Source organism: Miniopterus natalensis, chromosome 12 (assembly GCF_054644295.1).
Source record: "Miniopterus natalensis isolate mMinNat1 chromosome 12, mMinNat1.hap1, whole genome shotgun sequence".
Classification (NCBI taxonomy): Eukaryota; Metazoa; Chordata; class Mammalia; order Chiroptera; family Miniopteridae; genus Miniopterus; species Miniopterus natalensis.
Window position 1 is genome coordinate 66,553,940 of NC_142092.1, and position 21,909 is coordinate 66,575,848.

The window sequence follows — 21,909 nt, forward strand, 5'->3', positions numbered from 1 at the left end:
CCAAGGGATTCTAGGTTGAGCCTGAATCTGGGGGCTGGTTGGGGGAGGGGCAGTTGGGACTGCCCCGAAGGCCAGGTTGTTGGTCTTTGGAGAAGTGGTGCAGCCAGGCAGCTGACTGGGCGCTGGTTAAGGGTTGAGTCTCTGGCAGGGTGCACGCAGTGGTTAGAGAATGGGCCCGTGGTCTTTAAGAACCTCGTTGAAGCCTAATACATCTCAGAGAGGGAAAGTTTTTAATAGGAAATGGAGAGGGAAAAGAGGGAGCAATGAAAGAATTTCCTTGGCGCCTGCTATGTTCCAGGCATTTTACATCCATTATCTCTTTTTGCGCATCACAGCTCTGTGAAGGGGTCGTCCCCCATTGGAAAGGTCAGACAGGCTAAGGGAAGTTGAGTCATTTGCCTAAGGTTAGGTTTGTGCATAAATTGCAGAACTTGGACTCAAAGCCATGCCTTTCTTAGTTCCTAAAGGCTGGAGAGAGACTGGGAAAAGCGAAAAGAAAACAGGCCCTCGTTCGTTTGGAGTGAGGATATGCCGGCTGGCCCTCCTCCCCCGGGAGTCACAGATCCGGAGGTCTCCAGCCTCCGGCTCAGCCGGGTCCTGGGGAGGCCTGCGCGGCCTCGGGCAGCCCGCCGCGACGCGGAGGCTGGCCCTGGGGCCGAACGGGGCGGGAAGCAGCCCCGGGCTCTGGGAGCCCTAGCCCAGGCCTGCCTTCCCAGGCCTCTCCAGCCGGTGTCTGAGGGGAGACCGGAGCGAGACCTCTTCAAGCATCCCCTAGCTGCGCCTTGTCAGGAAGGAGACGGCGGGGAGAGAGGGTTTAATTTTCCTTCCCGAAGAAATCACAGGAAACTGTTCGTAGCTTAAAAACTCCAACACCCCCCCCTCCCGCTCTCCCTCCGCCCGCCCTCCCACTCCTCCCCTCCGGCCTCGCCCACCAGCTCCCACCATCTCGCGCTCTCCCCCTCCTCCTGCACCTCCCCTCCCTCTCGGGTCTCCCGCCTTCCCAGAGCACGCGTTGCCACGGCCCGGGGTGCGGGGCGGCCAATGGCGCGGCGGCAGGACGTGATGTCAGGCGCGGCTGTAGAAAAGGCGCGGACGCTTGGCTGGCGCGGACTGCAGAGCCGGGGCTGGGCTCGGCGCGCTCTTGGAGAGCTTTGCGCGCGGCTGGGCCCGCGGCCGCGACTCCTCCTCCCACTCCGCTCCTCCTCCTTTTCCTCCGCCTCCTTTTCCTCCCCCTCCTCCCCCCCCTCCTCCTCTTCCTCCTCCTCTTCAATTCTCCTGGTGGCTCGGCTCGGCTCGCTGGCTTCGGAGAAGCCCCTACTCCAATCGCCCACCCAGCGTCTAAGCGGGTCGCCTTGGGCTGGGGACGCACCCCAGGGAGTGGAGAGGTCCAGGCAGCTGGGCCGCCGCGGGCACCTAGCCGCTCCGGGGTGAGCCCTGAACGCAGCCGTCGCCGCCTCGGGCAGACTTTGCGCTCCTGCTTTGCGCCCCGGGCGCCGAAGCCGGGCCGGCAATGCCCGCGGCGTGAAAGCGCCCGCGGCGGGCGCCGACCTCTGCCCCGTCTCCCTCCTCCTTCCCCTCAGCCCCTGGCCCTTGTGACCCCGGCTTTGGCGCCGCCGCCCAGGCGCCCCGCGATGTAGCTGCCCCCGCGCCTCGGCGGGAGGCGTCCTGGCCCGCGGGCGCCCGGCCTGGGGGCGCAGCCGAGCTCGGGCGGGGCCGGGGCCGCGGTGGCGATGCACCGGGCCCGTTAGCGCCGGGAGCACCAGGCAGCTGAGGCGGGGGGCAAGCCCTCCCGCGGAGGAGCCGCGCCCCCGGCCCCGCCGGTCCCGCCGAGATGCTGTTCCACAGTCTGTCGGGCCCCGAGGTGCACGGGGTCATCGACGAGATGGACCGCAGGGCCAAGAGCGAGGCTCCCGCCATCAGCTCCGCCATCGACCGCGGCGACACAGAGACGGTAGGCGCACGGCTGTGGGTCGCGCCGAAAGCTAGGACGGGGCCTTGTGGGTCTGCGCTTCTGCTCCCCTAAGTTTGGGGGCACTTTGGGGAGTGTCCTTCGTGCCGCACGGGACTGGGCGCTGGGGATCCGCGGGCCAGATGCAAGGCCCGTAGCTCCCCGCTCGGGGGAGAAACCAGGCTGCTGGGGGGGGGGGGGGAGGAGGGAAACAAGGTTGAGACCGAAATTTTAGACCCAGAGGGTGGAAGGGAGCGCTTGTCCCGGAGTGAGAGCGAAGTCCTACCCGCGGCCCGAGATGGCTCTCTTCTCACTTGGCGCGGCCCTCTGGTCACCAGCTCCGCGCCTCCACCACTTGGCCGTGGCTGCTGGCGGCGCGGGGAAGGGCGAACCAGCCGGGAGCAGGGGTGCTCCAGCCGGCTGGGGCCGCTCCCGCTTCCTGGCACTGAGGTTTCCTCCCCAGCGCAGTTTCAGGGGGCCAAGTCTTCTGGGCCACCGCTTTTTGTTGATCGCGACCTGGGCCGGGCCAGGCCAGGGCTCGTAGTTCAGGCTCCGGCCTGGCTCTCCCAGCAGCAGAGTCCTTTCGAATCGCCACACCTGGCTCTGCCAGCCCAGGCCCAAATAGTCAGTTCCTTGCCTCAGACCTCCCTGGGGGCCAGATGAGCAGACGTTGCCCAAGTAGGGCCCAGAAGTGACCTTTAGAGGCGGAGGAGGTGGGGAGCGCAGGAAGTTTCTCTGCACAGAAAGCAAAGAGCAGCAGCTCCAGTGCCTCGGTCTTCTGAGTTCTTCCCAGGGTTAAACTATCTCAGCCTGTCAGTTTGGTTAGCCGACTGTTTGGCTTGGGCCTGTCCTGCATGCAGAGACTTTGAGGGTGCCTCTGCACCCCATTTACCATCTCCCAGGATCCTGGGACCTGCGACCTGGCTCTGACCTAAACCTTTGCTTAAGGATCCAGAGATCACTGGGCGCCAGGAACTCTGCGTCTCTGGAAAGCAGTCAGAGTGTAGGGTGACTTTTAATGGTCATCTTACCCCTTTTCCTGGGGGCCCAGCCTAGTGACTTCTGTAAGAAACTCTCTGGGGGGAAGCTTTTGGAGGGCTTGACTGGGGTAGCCGCCACTGCCTCAGCCCCCAAACACAGCCTGAGACTTTCTGGCAAAAGAGCAGAGGGGACAGGAAGGGGGTGAAGTCGCGGGAGATCTATCCAGGCCAGCCACCGGGCCTGGGCCTGTGGCCTGCTTGGGCTGTGTGGGCCGGCCTGGGTCCTGAACCTTCTGGGTAGGGGCCTTTGGGGGTGGAGGAAGCGCACCGCACACCCTTGGCGTCTTTCTTCGAGTTTAGGGGTAGCCATTGAGGAGGGAGCTTTGGGTGCCGGTTTCCCCTCGGCGGCGGCGGCCGGGTGGCTGGCTGACGCAGGCGCTGCGGTCTCCCGCCTCCCTGCCCCCCTCCCTCCCTCCCTCCGCAGACCATGCCGTCCATCAGCAGTGACCGCGCTGCCTTGTGCGCCGGTTGCGGGGGCAAGATCTCCGACCGCTACTACCTGCTGGCGGTGGACAAACAGTGGCACATGCGCTGCCTCAAGTGCTGCGAGTGCAAGCTCAACCTGGAGTCAGAGCTCACCTGTTTCAGCAAGGATGGAAGCATCTACTGCAAGGAAGACTACTACAGGTAGCCCCCCACCTCGGGACCCACTGCCCCTCAGGACTCCCCATCTGCGACCCAATCTTGCCCGTCTCCTTTCAGCCCAGTCCCAAGGGAGGGTTCTCTTCTCCAAGCCAGCACGAGTTGGGTGAGGACCTTTATACTCAGCAATTTGGGGGGCACTCTTGGAAAGGTCCGTGGAGCGTAGGGACCCAGAGAAAAGCGGAAGCTGTCCTTTTCTGAGCTTAGACCCTAACTAAGCTTGGGTTGGGGGGGTCTTTGCACCCCTCCTCCTTTGAAGTTTCTCGGGTCAACCAGAGGGGGTAGAAACTAGCACCCCCCCCCCCAACCCAGGCAGCCTGGGCTGGTGTGAACAAAGCTGCAGGGAGGGCTGGGGGATCGGATGGGGGCGTTTCCGGATCTTTAGTGGAGACGAGAGTGAAAGAAGAGCAGGATTAAAGAACCAAAACCGTCACCGACAGGCTCCAGGCTCCTTGTCTCTCCTCTCTGGGTTTAGGGTTAGAGTCTGTGTATATATTCTCTCTCCTCTTTCCTTGTCTCTGAGTTTTTTCCAAATTACAAAGGTCTGTAGGATGCCCAGGCGCTGGTGTGCAGGGCAGGGTTAAAGTTTGAGGAAGGGTAAGTGCGGCGTTTCTCCCCCACGCCCAAGGAAAGGCTTTCCCAGGGCTTGCTCGGACTCTGGGTTAAGTAGAAGCCGTGGTTGGCATGAAAACGATTCAGGGGCGCTGCATTTCAGGGTAGGGTCAGACCCCGGCCAACATCCAGTCCCTCTTCCCTCACCCTCCAAGTTAAGACCCAGGCTGCCCATCTTGAGGAGGGGATTTCCCCCCAGTGGCAGCAGCGGCACCTGGAGGAGGAATATGGGGGTACCCAACCGTGTGTCCCCACAGTCCCTCCCTCGATGGTCCCTACAGGAGGTTCTCTGTGCAGCGCTGCGCCCGCTGCCACCTGGGCATCTCGGCCTCGGAGATGGTGATGCGGGCTCGGGACTTGGTTTATCACCTCAACTGCTTCACGTGCACCACGTGTAACAAGATGCTGACCACGGGTGACCACTTCGGCATGAAGGACAGCCTGGTCTACTGCCGCTTGCACTTCGAGGCGCTGCTGCAGGGCGAGTACCCCGCGCACTTCAACCACGCCGACGTGGCGGCCGCGGCGGCGGCGGCGGCTGCGGCCAAGAGCGCGGGGCTGGGTGCGGCCGCGGCCAACCCGCTGGGGCTTCCCTACTACAACGGCGTGGGCACGGTGCAGAAGGGGCGGCCGCGGAAGCGCAAGAGCCCGGGCCCCGGGGCGGACCTGGCGGCGTACAACGCTGGTGAGTGCGAGGCGCACCGAGCGTCCCCGTCGGGCTGGGGGACAGTGCGCGGCGTCCACCCCCCTCCACCGCACCCCCTACTTCCCGGGAGTGGGAGTGAGTCTCGGCGTGCTATCCGCTCATACTTACACGGCACTCGGGGCACTCTGCCCCTCTACCCCCTAACTTCCCCAGGCCCATGGCACCGCACTGTCAGGCTGGAGGAACCTTAGCCTCCTGGGCTCCAGCGCCTATGCTCTTGGCCAGAGCAGGACCAGAGGGCTCTTTAGTGTCTTGCTGTCCCTGGTACAGGGCCATGTCCCTGAGAACTATCTTAGAGGCGGCTTTTTGGTTTGGGCCTTCCCCTCACTTTGCTGGGCAGAAAGTAAGTACAATGATAGAGAAAAGCAAGGTGGAGCCCACCCCAAACGGGCGTGGGTCTGCCCGGCTGAGGGCGGGAGCTGGGGCGATGAATGCGCCAGGCAGGGCAGCAAGGGACCCAAGAGAGGGGACTGGCAGTGGTCGGGGGCATCGGGATCGTTTGGCGTGCAGCTGGTCCTGCTCCCGAAGGCAGCAGGCGCGGGAAACTTGGGCCCAAGGGCCCTTTGAGCAAGGGCGGGTCATTGTAATCCTCCCATCCCTCTGCTCTGCCAGGTCTCGGTTTTCCCCGGGCTCCTTCCTCCGAGTTCCCGGCGCCAGCGGGGCGCGGGGATATGAGCCTAGACCCTCAGAAGCCGGCGCCGGGGGATGAGACCGGAGCAGGCCTGGTGCTGCGCTGGGGTAGGGTGGAGAGCTTGTTTCGCATTTCCGGCGTCTTTGAACCCCGCGCCATTAGGGAAGGGCTCGGCCCCCCTCCCGCGCCCTTCCCGGCTCGGGACAGCTGCGGAGGTTCTGGGGCCCGGCGCGCTGAACCGTCCACATCTGCCCGAAGTCTGCGCAGCCGGGGAAGGTTTATGACTCCCCGGGCTTCTGAACTAGAGTTTATCTGCAGTTATTTTCTTTCGTTTGCGACAGAATGGGATTCGGGAATTCTGCTGTCTCCCTCCTTTTCCCCGTTAGCCTACTGCGCGAGTGGAAACAAAACAGCAGAACAAACCCGGGACCCTGCGTAGGGCGCAGTGGTGGGGAGGAAGCCGGGGTTATTTTGATCTTTAAAAATCCGAGCTGCCCGGGGAGAAAAGTACGGGGCGGTGGGGTCCCCCTCTTCGCCCCAACGAAATTGCTTGTTGGAGGGTCGTGGGGCGTGCGTGTCGCAGGGTGCGGAGCTGGAGGAAGGTGCAGCCCCCCAATCTGGTAGATGGCGAAGTGGCCACCGGAGGTCCGCACCGGCGAATTATAGATTTGTTGAAGGCACTCCCAGAGATACTGCTCTCCAAAACTTCCATCCCTCACCTCCAACCACCCGGAAAATAGGCTAAACCGAGTCCAGGTCAGGTCCCCCAAACAAAGCCGCGCCTATTTATCAAGTGGGGTCGGCCTCTGTAGGAGGCAGCCAGCCCCGGGCCACAGGGCGCAGGGAGGGCGGGGAGCCGGATTGTGTTTTCCCCGGCCCTCAGGTTCGTAACCGGTGTTGAATTTGAAAGGTAGAAGGTTTCGAGATTTTATTTGTGCTTTTTGGCTGTTCAGACACCTTCCCTGGTGAGGCCCCGCCACACCAAGCAAGGAGATACGGCTGGAGGCTGAGTTTCAGGGAACTGGCGCCTCTACAAGATGCTCCCCACCCCTGCCATTTCTTTCTCTTTGGCCCCGCTCCCTTTTTTCCTCTGGCCCTCTCGGCTCCCCTTCCTCTCCGTCGCCGTCCCTCTCCGCGTGCGTCTCCCTGTTCCTCTGCGCCCCTCTTCTCTCTCCCGGGTGCACGTCTCTGGCCTAGCTTGGCCCCGGCTTCCTGTACGGGTAGAAAGCCCGCGCGCGAGCGCATCTCCCGGGGCCGTGTGGCTCACTTATTCGGGGCTCCCGGGACCAGGTTGGGAAAGAGGGCGCCCCGGGGCCGCACCGCCCGGCCAGGCCTGCCCAGGTTTGGCTGTTGTCCTCCCTCCCCTCTGGGCGAAGGCAGGAGGCAAATGGCAGCAGAGTGGGCCGTGGGGAGGCAGGGACTGGAAAGGGGGACCGTGGAGGGTGCGGCTGCGGGCGGCGCGTACTGGGCTAGCGTCTGCGTGTGTTTTCGACCTTGAGGACACGAGCTTGTTTGTGCGAGTGCCCCGCACCCAGGGGCCCAGCCATGCCGACCCCCTGCAGAGCCCATCGCTCTGGGGGACAGCGAGGTGGCCGAGCGGCCGCGGCGCGGGGAGCTCGCGCGGAGTGGGGCGAGGGCGCCGTCGGCGCGCCGGTCGCCGCGCGGGGAAGGGCGGCCGGGGCCGCGGGGCCGCGGGTCGGGAAGTCCTTCCGGGGCGGTGGCCGCAGCGGCCCTCCTCGGGCGGTCCCTCTGGTCCGAGCGCGCACCCGGGGCCCGGAGGTGGAAGTGAAACCTCCCCCCAGCCGCGAGCCGGGCGGCCCGCGGGCCGGGGAAGCGGGCGAGGTGTCCGGGGCCGGGGCGGGGCGCGGGCCGCGCGCTCGGCGGCCGGCCGTGAGCTCCACGGCCGCAGGAGTCCCGCGCGGACCTGCCGGACGCCCGGGCCTCCCCAGCCCCAGCTTTTTCAGTGTGTGTGCCTGGCGGCGTAATTACTGATTTGATTCCAATCCATTATTTAGACAATTGAACCTACAATCTCGTCTTTAGTAAAATGAGGCGAAGTCAGATTTGATTACAGGTTCAGTCCCAGCGACAAGAGCTCGAAACCCGATGGGTTAATAACAGATCACGAGTAAATTATTCATGATTTTACGAGCTCTTTAGCTCCATTGAATCGGCCTAATTGAGAGGAAAAAAATAAAAAAGAAGAGAGAAAGCCCGGCCTCCCCCTCCCCTCGGCCCCTCGCTCCTCCGCGGATGCGATCCTGGGGAATCTCGACTTGCCCCGGGCGCGGGGGGCGGGCGCGAGGGGGGCCGGGGCACCCGCCAAACCTGGGCGCCGCGGCCGCTGCCCGCGGTGCCCTGTGCCCCAGCGTGGCCCCTGCCCCGGCTGTTGGGGCCTCGGCCCCCCACCTCGGGCGGGCTCCTCTGCCCTCCGCACAGTCCCAGGCAGCGCGGGCTTCGGAACGGGCCTCCCCGGGCGCCTTGCGACCCGGGGTTCAGTTCAGTCGCCTGGACCCTGCACCGCACGTCCCCGCTGCTACCCGGCCTCCCGGTCCCCTCGGGCTCGCTCTGCGTCTCCCCTGGTTTCTTGCTGTCTCTGTAGGCGCCTCTCTCTGGTTCTGCGCGTCGCCACTGCTTTCCTTCCCTCTGTCGCTCCTCTCCCCTGGCTCTGTCCGTCTTCCTCTCCTACCCCCTCTCCTTTCCCCTCTCTCCATTCTCTGAGTTTTCTACCCCTAGCTCTTTCTCTCCTTTCTCTGCCCTTTCTCCCTCCCACAAACCATCCCCCCCACCCCGATCTAGGCCACTCTTGGGGCACGTCCCTTGGGTCCGCGGGGCTCCAGGGTCCCCACGGAGCTCATTAACAGCGGCAGGGCCCAGGCGGGAGCTGGGCGGAGGGACGGGGCCAGGGATCCCCTGTGGGGAGGCCTGCCCCACCCCCCATGGAGCTGGGGCCTGGGGGCAAGAAGAGGGTCGCTCCCCCCTCCCCCAAGAGGGGCCAGGACAGTTTTCGTGGATCCTGGTTGGAGTCATTTTCTGATTCCCCTTTAAATTGCTGGACCCGTGTTCTTCACTCTGGGCGCTGTCAGCGCGAGTACCGTCGGGGTGGGGGACTTGGGCACCGGGGCGCCTGTGGGAAGGGACCCTTAGGAGGTGCAGCCTCTTACCCACAGCTCTAAGGTTAGGAACAAGGCTGAATCTTGCAAAATTATCCCTGCCAGGGGCTACTCCCACTTGGGCAGAGGGAGGGGTAGGTCACCAGGAAAGCTGGAGTACTTCTGAGGCAGTGTTGTCAGACAAAATGCAGGACGCCCCGCTAAATTTTGAATTTTGGGTAAACAACAAATAAATTTTTAGTGTAAGTGTATCCCATGTAATATTTGAATTTTAAATAAACAACAAATACTTTTTTAGTGTAAGTGTATGCCATGTAGTATTTGAATTTTAGGCAAACAACAAATACATTTTTAATATAGATGTCTCATGCACTATTTGAGACATACTTATACTAAAAAAATTGTTCATTGTTTTTCTGAAATTCAAATTTAACTGGGCACAATATTTGCTAAATCTGGCAGCTCTCTTGTGGGCATGTGATGGGACACGAGACTTATTCCCAGTGGTCCAGTTTCAGGGCACTGAATTAATCTATGAAGCTTTCCCCAAAGTAAGACCTTATGTGTGTAATAGCTCCGGATGTGACGAGGGGATCTTGGAGAGGATCCTGCGTGTCTCAATCAGCCTCCAGGTTGCCAAGCAACTTTCTAAGGCCTGAGGTTTCCACCCCTGTCCCCTACCCCCCAGTGCCTTCCAGGCATTGGCAGCCCGGCCCCAGCTGGGCCCCTTCTGGATGGAGACGGGTTCCCCAAAGAGTCATGCTTCATCTTTGCCTGTCGTTGTGGTGTAGTGGAAAGAAAAGGCAAGGACTACAGTGCTGAGTCTAGGCTGAGCCGCTACCAGTGGTGCACATGGCATCGTTTCTCTTAGCGTTAGTTTCCTCATCTGTAAAGTGGGGTGAATAGCAATAGCCACCCATTGAGCAGTAGTGAAGGCCCATGATGTATATAAAGCCAAAGGCATACCCTAGGTATTGAATACATGTTAATTTCTTCCTCCATCTCCCTTCCCTTTCCTGTTAGAACTCTGCCACTCTGTGAGATTTCCAAAGACCACTTAACTTCCCTGCCTCATCTACCCCATTTGTAAAACTGGGCAAAACTGCCTCACAGGGCGGCTGTGAGGATTAGACTACAAAATTTGATATCTGACCTCCAGCCCAGCGCCCTCAGCCCAGGGGTCCGCACAGTACTTTCGGGTGTGGGAACTGATTAGGGCCAAATGAAAACAAGTGGAGAGGTGTCAGTGAGCAACTTCCAGGTGCCTGCCCCCCAGACACTGTTGGGGGAGACCTGTGACAGCCTCCTCCTTAGGAAGTGCAGGGGGAAACGGGAAGATCTGGGCTCCGGGGTCCCTTCGATGCTGGGTCTTCATCAAGTGACCTTCCTTTCTGAACTTCAATTTTAAAGTCAGTAAAAAAGGTGAAAATAGTGCCGGGCTCATAGGGTTGTGTGGAGGATTCCGTGAAAAATATGCCTGTGAAGCCCTTTAACACATCCTCTGGAGTCAAAGAAGCCATCAACAGGTTGTAATAGTAGTAGCTGTTATTATTCATATTATTATTATTATTAGCGTAACATGGTGGCTCCAAATGGGTTTTGGAGCTGGGTGTGAATCCAGCATTGTCTAGTGAGGGGCTCTGGGCAAGTCACTCTCCCCCTATAAATCTATAAAATGGGGATAGTTTATCTCAGCGTGGTCCCGAGGCTGGAAACACTTGTGCGGGGCGGGACGGGGCGGGGCGGGTGTGGACTAGGCGGTGCGGGGGGGGGGGGGGGGGGCAGGAGGCTCACCTGCCGCCCCGCCCCCCCAGCGCTCAGCTGCAACGAGAACGACGCGGAGCACCTGGACCGCGACCAGCCCTACCCCAGCAGCCAGAAGACCAAGCGCATGCGCACCTCCTTCAAGCACCACCAGCTGCGGACCATGAAGTCTTACTTTGCCATTAACCACAACCCCGACGCCAAGGACTTGAAGCAGCTCGCGCAGAAGACGGGCCTCACCAAGCGGGTCCTCCAGGTCAGCGGGGCCGGGGCGGGGCCCGGGGCAGAGCCACGCGGCGGGCTCTGGGCCTTGGGAGGCCTCCCCAAGCCTGCCTTCCCGTCGGTTACCTCTCCGCGCTCGTTCTCCATCTCTTCAGTCTGTCTCTGTTTGTATTTCAGGCTATTTTTTTTTTCTAACTTTACAGCCTCTCTCCCCTTTAATTTTTGTCTCTTAATTTTTCTGGTGTGTGTGTGTGTGTGTGTGTGTGTGTGTGTCCTGCTGTCCCCTTTGTCTCCACACTGTCTCTTGTCTTTTTTGTAAACAACTCAGATTTGCTATTTATTACTCAAATGAAACTCATCTATGTAAAAGGTTCAAACGTTTCAGGTCAACCCGGAGCCCCTCCCCGGCCCCTCACCCCGAGGCCGCTGCCGTTAGCCGTTAGCTCCTGCTCCTTGCTCCTCACTGGCTCTGTCTAGTTTCCCTTTCTTCCAGTCTCTCTCTAGATATTTCTTCTGTCTCTTTGTTGTTTCTAAGACTCTCCCAGAAGCAGGGTTTGGTGAGGAGGGTGGGTGTGGGCAGATCCCCTGGGCAGGCCGGGGGGCCGTCCCAGGAAGGGAGCTGGAGGAAGTACATGGGCGCCCCTGAAACTTAGCCAAATTGTACTTGCCTATGAGGGTGCTTTCTTCTTTTTATCTGTTTTTATTGAATTTATTGGGTGACACTGGTTAATAAAATTATATAGGTTTCAGGTGTATAATTCTATAATATGAGGGTGCTTTCTTGATAGAGAGGATCCAGAGCCTTCACCAGATTTCCAAAGGGCCTGTTCATCAGCCCAAAGATGGTAAAAGCTCCAGTTTGGGAGTCCAGGCTGCTGCGTGACTCAAATGGGTGGCAGAGCTTTGGGGGTTACCACGTCCTCCTGTTACTTACCGGGCAAGTCACTGAACTCCCCTGAGCCTCGGCTTCCTCATATGTGAGAGGGACACAAAACATGACCTACACCCCAGGCTTATTGGAAGAGCCACTGAAATGATCAAGTGGCTGATGCATAACCGTGGTTGATGCTTAACTGCCCCGTGTGTGGTAGCCAAGAGTAACTTTAACTGGATTAATCAACTGACTGATACTAACTTGTATGAAGGATTACTCTGGTCACTGGACTTCAGTGTCCCCAGTCGTACAGTACGGAGGGAGAATATCCCCTTTATAGCAAATCTAACCAGTGTATTCCTCAGAATGTGTGGTTGTGGGGATAGTAATGCACATTTTTGGGCATGAAAATTGACAGATGAAGTGAGGACAGGAGGAGAGGTGCTGGGATTCCCGTCCAGGCCAGTCTGGCCCCACCCTCTAGCTCCAGGTCGTTAGGGGTTGAGGGGCGGGGCAGGGGGAGGCGACACCAAAGGAATGATGGTGACAGTGCCAGACAAGGAGGGCTGCATAGCTGCCCCAAGTTTTCCTGCGAATTTGTCAGGAAACAGAAAAAGGGGGGGGGGCCTTTTGGTGGTGATGGGAGCGATGTTGGGGTGAGACTGTGTCTTGGGTGAGGGGCTGCGGTTCTCTGGGGAGCGGGGAGCCTTGGGCAGCTCGGTGACGGAGGGAGGGAGGCAGGGCTGGCCAATGGGGTGCTGATGCGCCTCTCTGGGCCGCCCGCGCTCCGGCTGCTCCCTCGGGCCCTGCCCCTCCTGTTGGGATCTGTTTTGCCTGAGGGTCTCTCTGGCCTGGGGACGGCTGCGTCAGTCGGAGACCTGGACCCTACCCTTGTCTGTTTCCCTTGGACTTCATCTTCTTGGGGTTAGGTCAAGGGACCTTCTTTGGGCACCCCGTCTGTTTCCAGCCCTGGGCAAATTTGGACTGAGGATTCCAAGCCTCCGCCTTTACTCTGGTTAGTTAGGATACTTTGTTCCTTCCCCTATTTAGATGCCCATGTGGCCTGTTAGTGGGCGCTGTTTTGTGAGTCAATCCCTGGGAGCATGCTGGGAAAGGAGCAGGGACTTGGAGTCAGACAGAGCTGGGTTCAGGAAGACCTGGTTTGGTTCCTCTACTCACTAGCTGTGTGTCTTGGACAAATTAATTACCCTCTCTGAGCCATAGCTTTCTCATCTTTAAAATGGGCACCCTTAGGCCACATACCTCTCTCAGTTACCCAAATTACATGAACTAGAGTCAGTTCCCATAGCTGAGTCTGAATCTGGAACCAGCAGGAACCAGTCTCTGTTGGTCTTGGTGAGGCAGGAGGCTTGGTTATGTGATTTAGGAGCAAATCGGATTTTCAGCATAGTTATCTCTCATTCTTTCATCTGACCAAATGTCTGTTAGCACCAGGCCCTGGGGATTCAGAGATGAATGAACCATAGTTGTAGCCCTGAAGAAAATCACCTATGAGGTGTAGAGGCAGACCCACATTCAGTTTATCATAGTGTGATCAGCTGTGGGGGTTCTTTGGGAGACCAGGGGAGGGACCAACTACCCTTTGTATGACGAATGGTTCACCTGGGGGGCCTGGGTGAATGCTTGCCCTGTCCCCTCCCCTAGAACCCTGTGAAATACATTTGCCTATTGAGTCCTCAGTGTCAGGCGTTATGACCTCTCCACCCCAACTGTCCAGATGAGAATATGGAGGCCCAAATGATTTCCACTTGCCACAAGTCACACTTTGCTGTAAGTAGCAGAGCTGGATCCACATCCAGGCCCATCTGATCAATGGGCATTGCTGTTCTCCTGTAAGCCAATCCAGCAGTGACTACCTCGGAGTGTATCATCTAGGGTGGGGGAGGTCATACCTGTAAGGCATCCCAGACCACTTTCTCGCTCTTCCCAGACCTCCACATCTCCTGCACAATCCTTAATATTCCCTAACAGCACGACTGCTCATGATTCTGCAGTAGATTGCAAAGCATTATTTTTCCAGCCACTCTTCTACCTCACCTTAATATTTTCCTGCCCATTTTATAGATAAGAAGCTTAAGACCTAGTGAGAAGAAGTGACTTGCTTGAGGTTACAGGAGCCAGGCATTGGCAGGGTGGTACTCTCTCCCTGGTGTCCTGACTGCTGATGGGCCAGCTGGGGAAGGTGAGATGGGAGCAGATTTGGGTGAAGCAGCTGGTGGTGTGGCTTTGGAAGGTAACAGACTGGTTCAAATCCTTTCTGACTTACCAGCAGTGTGATTTGGACACTTGAATTTCTCTCTGAGCCTAATCTGTGAAATGGAGATGATAATAGTTGGCACCTTGAGGCTTCCTGAGGATTGGGACAATGAGCGCTTCTGCTCCAGCACGGTACCTGCTGGTACAAAGTAGGTGCCTGGGAAATGGTTGCTCATCACTGGTCTACACCAGCTGAACGGTACTAGGCCTTGGGTGCCCCCTGCAGGTTGTGGTCCACCTCAACCCTCCAGAGGGACACGTTGAGGTCAAGACTGTGTTCCCAGAGGTGGGTGATGTAGGGTGTGTGTGTTTCCAGCCTGTTATTGCATCTGTAATGCAGAAGTACCACCAATATGGCAGTCCTGGGATGCACTACCTCCGCTGAAATTTGGAGTCAGCTGATGTGAGGCCCAGACTCATCTCTCCCATTTTACTCTCTGACTGATCCTGAGAAGTGACTTAACCTCTCTGAGCCTCAGTGGCCTCAGCTATAAGATGCAGGTGATAATAATACTTCACTCTGTGGTTGCAAGGAATAAATGAGATAAAGTGTAATTTATAGGATACATATTAGGGCCTCAATGCATGTTAATTTACACACATTGACATATCAGGGTTAAGTCTACCAACTTCTTTTGCAGACATTTAAAAAAAATTATCTTCAGTTTGCAGATGAGGGAATGAAGTTCAGAGAGGCTAGGACCCTGACCCTGAGCCTCACCCTAGTAAGTGATGAAGCCAGGGTCTGATTCCATACATAGCTTTTTGCAGTGTAGCACAGTGTAAGGATTGTGATCCCCCACTTTGGATCTAGCTGCAGAATGCAGCAGGACAGATGAGGGAGAGGGAGGAAATGGCTCGGAGACGCCACATCTTGCTAGGAAAGCGGAAATCCTGTTGTAAAGCCGTAAGTGCATAAAAAGTGCTCAAGTTTGTGATCTTCAGCAGCATGACAACCATAATACTGACTTTCCATCAGTGGGCAAGGTGACCGGGAGACAGAATGGCCCCTTGGACAGAGGTCCATTGAGAAACTAAGCTTTGCAAATGCTTGGAGACCATTTCTCTGCACTTGGATGCCTCTCTGAGTCGCCTCCCAGTGTTAAAATGCCCTGGGCTTGGGGAGGGGGTGATGGGCTGAGTGATCTGGATGGGGAAGGTCTCCTTAGGGGTTCCTGGTGTGCCTTTGAAAGAAAGTACATCTTAACCACCAACAGTTTGAAAACATCCTTGAGATGAGGAGTCATCCTTAATCTGTGTGGGAACTCGGGAGGTGAGACGCCGGCCTTCCTCGGTTCACTTGCTTCCCCAGCAAACGCACTGGCCTCCTGCCATGCCCTGGGCGCGGAGGGAGCACGGAGGAGTCAGTGACGGGAGAGCGAGTGGGCCCCCCGGGCACCCGCTCCGAGGGGAGGCAGGTGCAGCAAGGCGGTGCAGAAATAACACGGCGATAAGATGAAACTCTATATTTTTCTCTATATGCGAAACATCTCATAATAAAAATATTTTTTAAATGGTTCTGGGATCAAATAAGTTTGGGAAATGCTAATGGTTAACTATCATTGTCTTGGAGATCAGAGCACGTTGGCATTAATACCGCCACTGAGAAATCTTGGAGAGACTCACCTTTATCTGATCTAACATTTTCACACTTATGTGGCCACAGAACCCTTGTTTAACTCTTGACAAAAATTAAGTAGAAGTGCTCGGAAGGAAAAACACAGGGCTGCAGTAAGAGCATATAATGCAGTGACCTGACTTGGTAAAGGAGGTAATCGGAGATGGCTTCCCTGAGGAGGTGAGGTTTTAACTGGGGCCAGTCACTTTGGTCCTTTGAGCCTTAGCTTCCCCACCTTTAAAATGGGGAGAGTAAGCATTGTTCTGCCTGTCATTTGCACAGGGCTGTAGGGAGTGTCCAGTCTAGTCACAGATGGTTGAAGCCGGATGGAGTTTCATAGAAGAGAGGAAACCAAAGCTCAGAGAAGTGGAGTGACTCTTCCAGGGCACCACAGCAAAGTAGTTGTAGTCCTGGGCTAGAACCAAGGGTTCATGATATCCATCCAGTCCACTGCTTATTATTTTTGGTTCCTTAAAGCCTTTTAAAAATTATTTAAAATAATAGAACCACCACATAGACAGGTTGGAAAAATAGGAAAAAATTACCCATATAAGAGTGCTGGAAACCAATAATCCAGGCGTACAGTTCAGAGGTTAAGTGGCGGGCAAGGGCATGAGCCCAGCCTGCCAAAATTCACATCTTAGCTCCATCTCTTTGGTTGGGCAGTTTCCTCACATGGCAATAATATTAGTGCCTACCTTATGAGGCCTTATTATTATGAGTTGATATGTGTAAAATGCTTAGGACTTTGCTTAGACAGTGCCCGCACTTAGTGAATGACTAATATTCATGATTACTATCCTTGCTTTGAAGTTTCACTACATAATTTTTTAATTCTTTTTTTTTTTTACATAACATTTGTCATAAGACACTTCCTCTTCAATTGAGTGGAGTGGCTGTGTCATGACTTCTACTCGCCCCGTCTGGTGGGATCCTTGGGATGCAGCCATTAGTTTGATGTTATTTTTAAAATGCCACAGTGGACGTGCTTGGGCGTGAAGCATTTACCTTTTTTGTGGTTTTTCTGAGAGACCCAGGAGCGAATTCGTGGGGCAAAGTGGGTTTCTCACTGGCCCTCCTGGTCTCCTTGATGAAAGAATCCTGGGGAAAGGGATTTGTGAGGCAATACACAGCCTGCAGGGCCAGTTGGTGCCTGAGAAGGGTGCACACAGCAGTGTGGGTTTCCACATCCACCCAGGACTCACCCGGGATGCCCTGTGAACCAGGCCAGGCACTCCCCACAAATGAGAGAGGGCTGTCGGTTTCAGAAGATGGGTGGATGGAGAAGATCATCTCCTTCCTTGTTGCAGCTGCCCAAGAATCCCAGTCTGTTTGAACCCCAAGAGGCCATAGCAATCATGTCATGTGGTCCAACCCTCTTGTTGTTCAAGTGGGGAAACTGAGGTAGGCCAGAGGTAAGGGACTCACCCAAGGTCACTTGGCTGGTCAGTAACAGAACCAGAACTGGAAGCACCATCCAGTTCTCTTCCCACTGCACCACAGTTGCTTTTTCTATTGATTGATTGATTCATTCACTTACTTACTCAGGAATAGGTGGTAGGGAGAGCATGGACTCTTCATGGCAGATAGTCCTGGATTCCTGGATTCTAATGCCAGGTTGGCCTGTGTGACCTTGGACAAGAGACTGCACCTCTCTGAACCTTTCTGGCTTTAAATCTATAAAATGGGAGATAATGATAGTATGTCCCCTGCCTGGCTTATCATGGAGATCACCTTTGACTCTGCATGTTAGATGGTGGCGTGATGCTTGGCACATACTAAGAGGTCCACGAATGTTGTGTTATTATTAACACATGTTACTGATTCTTAATCTCTGCCAGTACCTGTGCCATGTCGTGAAGATGACTCAGACAGGGTCCCTGTCCCAGCAACCACCTGGGAGGGGACTTTATAAAAGGCCTGGGAGAGAATTGTGGTGAAGCCCTGCTTAAGATGGAGAACAAACCCAACCCAAAACCCCACGGCAGCCGCCTTTCAGTTGAGTTGCTGGTTACCTTCCACCAGATTCCCAGTGCTTCCCCCCCAGTAAGGCAGAGACGGCACTTGTGAAAGATGGTGTCATTATTTATAAACCACTGTTAGGGGCAACAGTGGAAAAATAGCAAACAGCCCACAGCTAACCAACCAGTTCCAGCCCTTCCCGAGGGTTTTGACTCCTGGACCCATGAGCCACTTGCCACCCCCAGGGCTCCTCGTTCCAGCTGCCACTTGGACAGACAGACACGCAGGCCAGGACAGTGGCAAAAGTTGGCATGAAGGCTCCAGCCTTCCTCATCTGCCATGAGACTGGGGAAGTCGCCTCCTCTCTCTGAGGGCCTCTAGGGCTTTCTCCGTTCATTTTCTCCATCAGCCACTCCCTAGACCAGCTAGAAACAGTCTCACGCTTGCAGACTTTTGGAGGCCGGGCAGAGGACCTCCCCACCTCAAAAAGAGCATGTGGAGGGTGTTTTAGAAGCTCTGGACTTACTTGCAAGCCTCCAAGAGGTGATGGGCTTGCTCTGGGCGAAAGGCCAGGGAAAATGTGCTTTGTTTCCCGACTTCACAGGGTCCGTGTCTCCCTCCTCACTCCAGGATTCCGGAGGCTGTGCTTTTAATTGAGCCCAAATTGTATTAGGCCACCAGAAAGGCTGCTGTGAAGCCATAGGCCCCTGTAGCTGGGGTGGTCCGCAGGAGAGGGTGGGGCCAGGCAGCAGCCCTTCCCTCCCGTCAGAGACACTAGGAAGACAGGCAGATGCAGGCACATCTGGAAATTCGCAGCTGGACACCCGAGAATCTGCAGAATCCTCCAAGGCCCTGTGTTTTATGGGGAGGCTTCTGGCGGGTGTTTTCCTCACGCAAAGGGAAGTGAGGGGGCCCTGCCTTTCGGGCTTGTTTCTCTGAGAGATACAGCCCCTGAGCCCTATCCCCTCCCCCACAGTGGCCTGGATTTCCTAGGCCTTGGAGGACCCTGGATACAGCCAGGTCTCTGTGCAGTGGGCATATTTGGGGGATGGGGCTGTGTAGAAGAGTTTCTATGTTTGTCTTCATGAGTGTGCACAGGCTCGTGTGCAGAGGTGTGGGTGTGGATGGGTGCGTGTGTCTGCACCTCAGGAATAAGTGAAAGTGACCCCTCACTCTGTCCCTTTGGTGTCCTTTTCATACCAAGCTCGGTTCCAGCTGCGCAACCTACCCCGCCTCCCTCAGGAATGGCGCTGGGACGTGGCGGTTGGGGATGGGAACCTGCAGGTCACGGCCTCCTTGGCCTTGCTCTGCCCTGCCAGCTGCTCCCCTTCTGCCCACCCTGCCCTGAGACCTGAAACCCAGGGTCCAGGATACTGGGGGCTGCTCTAGCAGGTGGTGGTGGGGATGGGATCAGTGTCCTTTTCTTTCTCTTAGTAATTCTTTACCGCCTGATTCCTGTATCTTTACACCATTCTAGTATTTCCCAGACTTAGTGACCCTGAAACACGTTAAAAATTGTACCAACAAGAACCTGTGGGATCTGTTGTGTATTTAAAGGTGGAAAAAATGAACCTCTCGACCGTTGTGAAAAGCAATCAAGGTGTGGTTTGAAGGAATCTTCCAGGACAGCGCTGTCTAAAAGAAATGCAACATGACCACATATATAATTTTACAGTTAAAAATTTCTAGTAGCCGCCTTAAAAAAGCAAAAGGAGACTGGTAAAATTAATTGTAGGGATATATTTTGTATAGCCCAGCATATCCAAATGATGGATCATTTCAACATGTAACCAGTCTAAACATTATTATTGAGAAAGCCTACTTTTTTTTTTTTCATATTAAATCTTCAGTGGCTTGTGTGTTTTCACCTAAAGACTAGCCACATTTGCGCTAGTCACATGTCACGTGCTCACTAGCCATATGTGGCAAGTGGCTACGATACTGGAGAGTGTGGCTCATCTCTGGAACCTTCTGGCAGAAAGGGAGACCCAGTAATAGCCAATGAAAGAAAAGGAAATCTTTATTTTATTAAGAGCAAAATACTGCCAGCCCGACCTTTAACTCTCCCCTCCGAAAAACACCGAGGGGCATCTCTGAGCTCAACATAGGGGCAGGCCCCGCTCTTGTCCCCTGCCCGCCCCCTAACCGGCCCGTCCCTCTCGCCCCACAGGTCTGGTTCCAGAACGCCAGGGCCAAGTTCAGGCGCAACCTCTTACGGCAGGAAAACACGGGCGTGGACAAGTCGACAGAGGCGGCGCTGCAGACGGGGACCCCGTCGGGGCCGGCCTCGGAGCTCTCCAACGCCTCCCTCAGCCCCTCCAGCACGCCCACCACCCTCACAGACTTGACGAGCCCCACCCTGCCAACTGTGACGTCTGTCTTAACTTCTGTGCCTGGCAACCTGGAGGGCCACGAGCCTCACAGCCCCTCACAAACGACTCTTACCAACCTTTTCTAATGACTGGCACCCCGCCCCCTTTCCCCACAATTTCTTTAAAAAAGAAATTATCTTTAGTTGAATTCCAAGTGTATTTTAAAATAGAGGCTTTGAGCAACTAACTAACCACATTTTAGGATCTCGCCTGGAAACGGAGGAGACAGCGCGCCCGGCTGACGCAGCGGCGTGGACGGAGGAGTTACTTGGAAGATCTATCTGCAACACAACATTTGTGTCACTGTACAGTTTTGTGGACTGAGCGAGCAAGAACAACAAGTAATTTAAGTTGGCTAGAGCTTCTGTATTTTCAAAGACTGCCACGTGCCTTAGGAATACTGTTTTATCTCCATACTTTGGACGACTTATTCATTTTCTCTCCCTCTTTTTCTCTCTGTATATTTATGACCAGAGCAAAAATGTAAAAAAAAAAAAAAAAAAAAAAAAGTTTGTTACTTTGAATAGTCCTAAAAAGAAAAGAAGAAGAAAAAAAAAAAAAAAAAAAAGGAAAACTCAAACCCCCTCCAACGGTCGCTTTGTTGTTTTAGAATTTTAAGGTGGAAGTCTGTTCGAATATCAGAATTTGTAAAATCTAACCAGTAATAAAACCACTTATTGAAACTAGTTGGTGCCGCTGCTATTTCGTTGGGTCTGAAAAATCACACGACTTGATAGTCTTATTGAAGCTTAGGTGAAGGCCAGGCTCCTCCCTTATTGATGCTATTTATAATGCTTTGTAAATACTCATTTATAATATTCATGGGGTGCCTGTTCTGTGCCAGACCTCGAGCTGCTTGTCCAGACCCAGAGATAAAGTCGATCCAGTCCCTTCCCTCCAGGACTTTAGAGAGGAGGCAAAGGCAGACACGAGATCACCTTAACACAGCATGGTATGGGCTAAGTGAAGGGTAGGTAAACAGAAATGCCATTCATTCACTCATTCATTCATTCTTTCAAATATTCAATAAGCACGCTCCGTTGGTGACTTGCACTGGAGAGGCCAAAGGTCATCACGCCTGCCTTTTCTGCTTTTCTCTGGCCTGAAAGAGGGGTGTCGGGCAACGAGGGAGGCCTTTCCCTTTGAGGAAGGAACACTGTCACCAAGGGGCAGCTTAAACCCCAGTTTTCTTACTACATGACACAAAATTTTAAAATCTCCCAAGAGGGCAAAAGCAAATGAATTTGGTTCGTTTACTAAAGGAACTCAGAGAAAAGGAACTCAGAAACTCAGAGAAAATACATATCCAGAGAGGAGGGGGTGTTAGAGGCAGGCAGAATGAGGCTGTAGACTCTGCTGTTGAGCGGTGTGAGCTGAGGAGAGTCATTTCACCACTCTGGGCCTCAGTTTCCTGGCTGGCAGACGAAGATGATGCCCCTTACATGGCAGCTGTAGTGAGGGCAAAGTAAGGTGTGTTGAAGGGCCCAGCAGGAGGCCTGGCATATAGTAGGGGCTCAATATATTTTATCGAGTGCTGGGTGACGTGATAAAATGTGGAGGTGGAAAGCAGGAATGGATGTATCCAGGCACTGCCTGTCGTTGCTGAATGCGTCAAGCACGCGTGTCTGTCCACCGGGCATCTTAAACCCCTCGTTTTTCACCCTGAGCCCTGCTGCAGAGGACTCTGTTACCAGCTTCACTGAATGCCAGCAGCTACCTAGCAAAATGTCTGCTGGTAGCCCATCAGTTTGAAAGTCCAGAGATAACATCATAGCTGCCTTGAGAAAACAGGCAGGAGAGACTGGCAGGGGAACAATCTAGCCCGGGACTGGGGTCTCTCTCCCTCCCTTTGCCATCATGGCTGGGACAAGGTGGAGGGAGGGGTTGGTTCACTTTCTGAAACGTTACACACACAGACACACACACACGAACTGCTCTTGTTATTGATATTTAATGCCTGGCAAATAGTAGTAGTTCAGTAAATTGTTTGTAAACTTTGATATTGATGTATAATATGCGTAAAGGGCACATGTCTGAAATGAACAGCTTGAAGAATGTTTTCCAAATGAACACACCATGTCACCCCCACCCAAATCAAGCTATAAGACATTACAGCACCCCCTCCCAA

At 55.3% G+C, this 21,909-nt stretch overlaps 1 protein-coding gene across 3 annotated transcripts; it reads left to right on the forward strand.

The window, feature by feature from the left end:
- The first annotated feature begins 1,717 nt into the window (after positions 1 to 1,717).
- Positions 1,718 to 20,467, forward strand: LHX2 (LIM homeobox 2). 3 transcript variants are annotated; one of them, XM_087822903.1, is made up of 6 exons: positions 1,718 to 1,951; positions 3,413 to 3,615; positions 4,524 to 4,927; positions 10,507 to 10,712; positions 12,482 to 12,567; positions 19,580 to 19,948. In XM_087822903.1, exons 1-6 carry the CDS (start codon positions 1,832 to 1,834, stop codon positions 19,755 to 19,757), a joined length of 1,197 nt encoding a protein of 398 aa, XP_087679029.1. In that variant the 5' UTR covers positions 1,718 to 1,831; the 3' UTR covers positions 19,758 to 19,948. The 3 variants fall into 3 exon arrangements, with proteins under 3 accessions (XP_087679029.1, XP_087679028.1, XP_087679030.1); XM_087822902.1 differs by lacking the exon at positions 12,482 to 12,567 and having other exon boundaries at positions 19,580 to 20,467; XM_087822904.1 differs by lacking the exons at positions 10,507 to 10,712; positions 12,482 to 12,567; positions 19,580 to 19,948 and adding an exon at positions 5,561 to 6,069.
- The last annotated feature ends 1,442 nt before the right edge of the window (positions 20,468 to 21,909 follow it).

Coding starts and splice junctions, on each gene's coding strand:
- LHX2 (XM_087822902.1), top strand. CDS start 1,832: ATGCTGTTCCACAGTCTGTCGGGCCCCGAGGTGCACGGGGTCATCGAC. Junction 3,616..4,523: donor TGCAAGGAAGACTACTACAG/GTAGCCCCCCAC, acceptor TGGTCCCTACAG/GAGGTTCTCTGTGCAGCGCT. Junction 4,928..10,506: donor CCTGGCGGCGTACAACGCTG/GTGAGTGCGAGG, acceptor CCGCCCCCCCAG/CGCTCAGCTGCAACGAGAAC.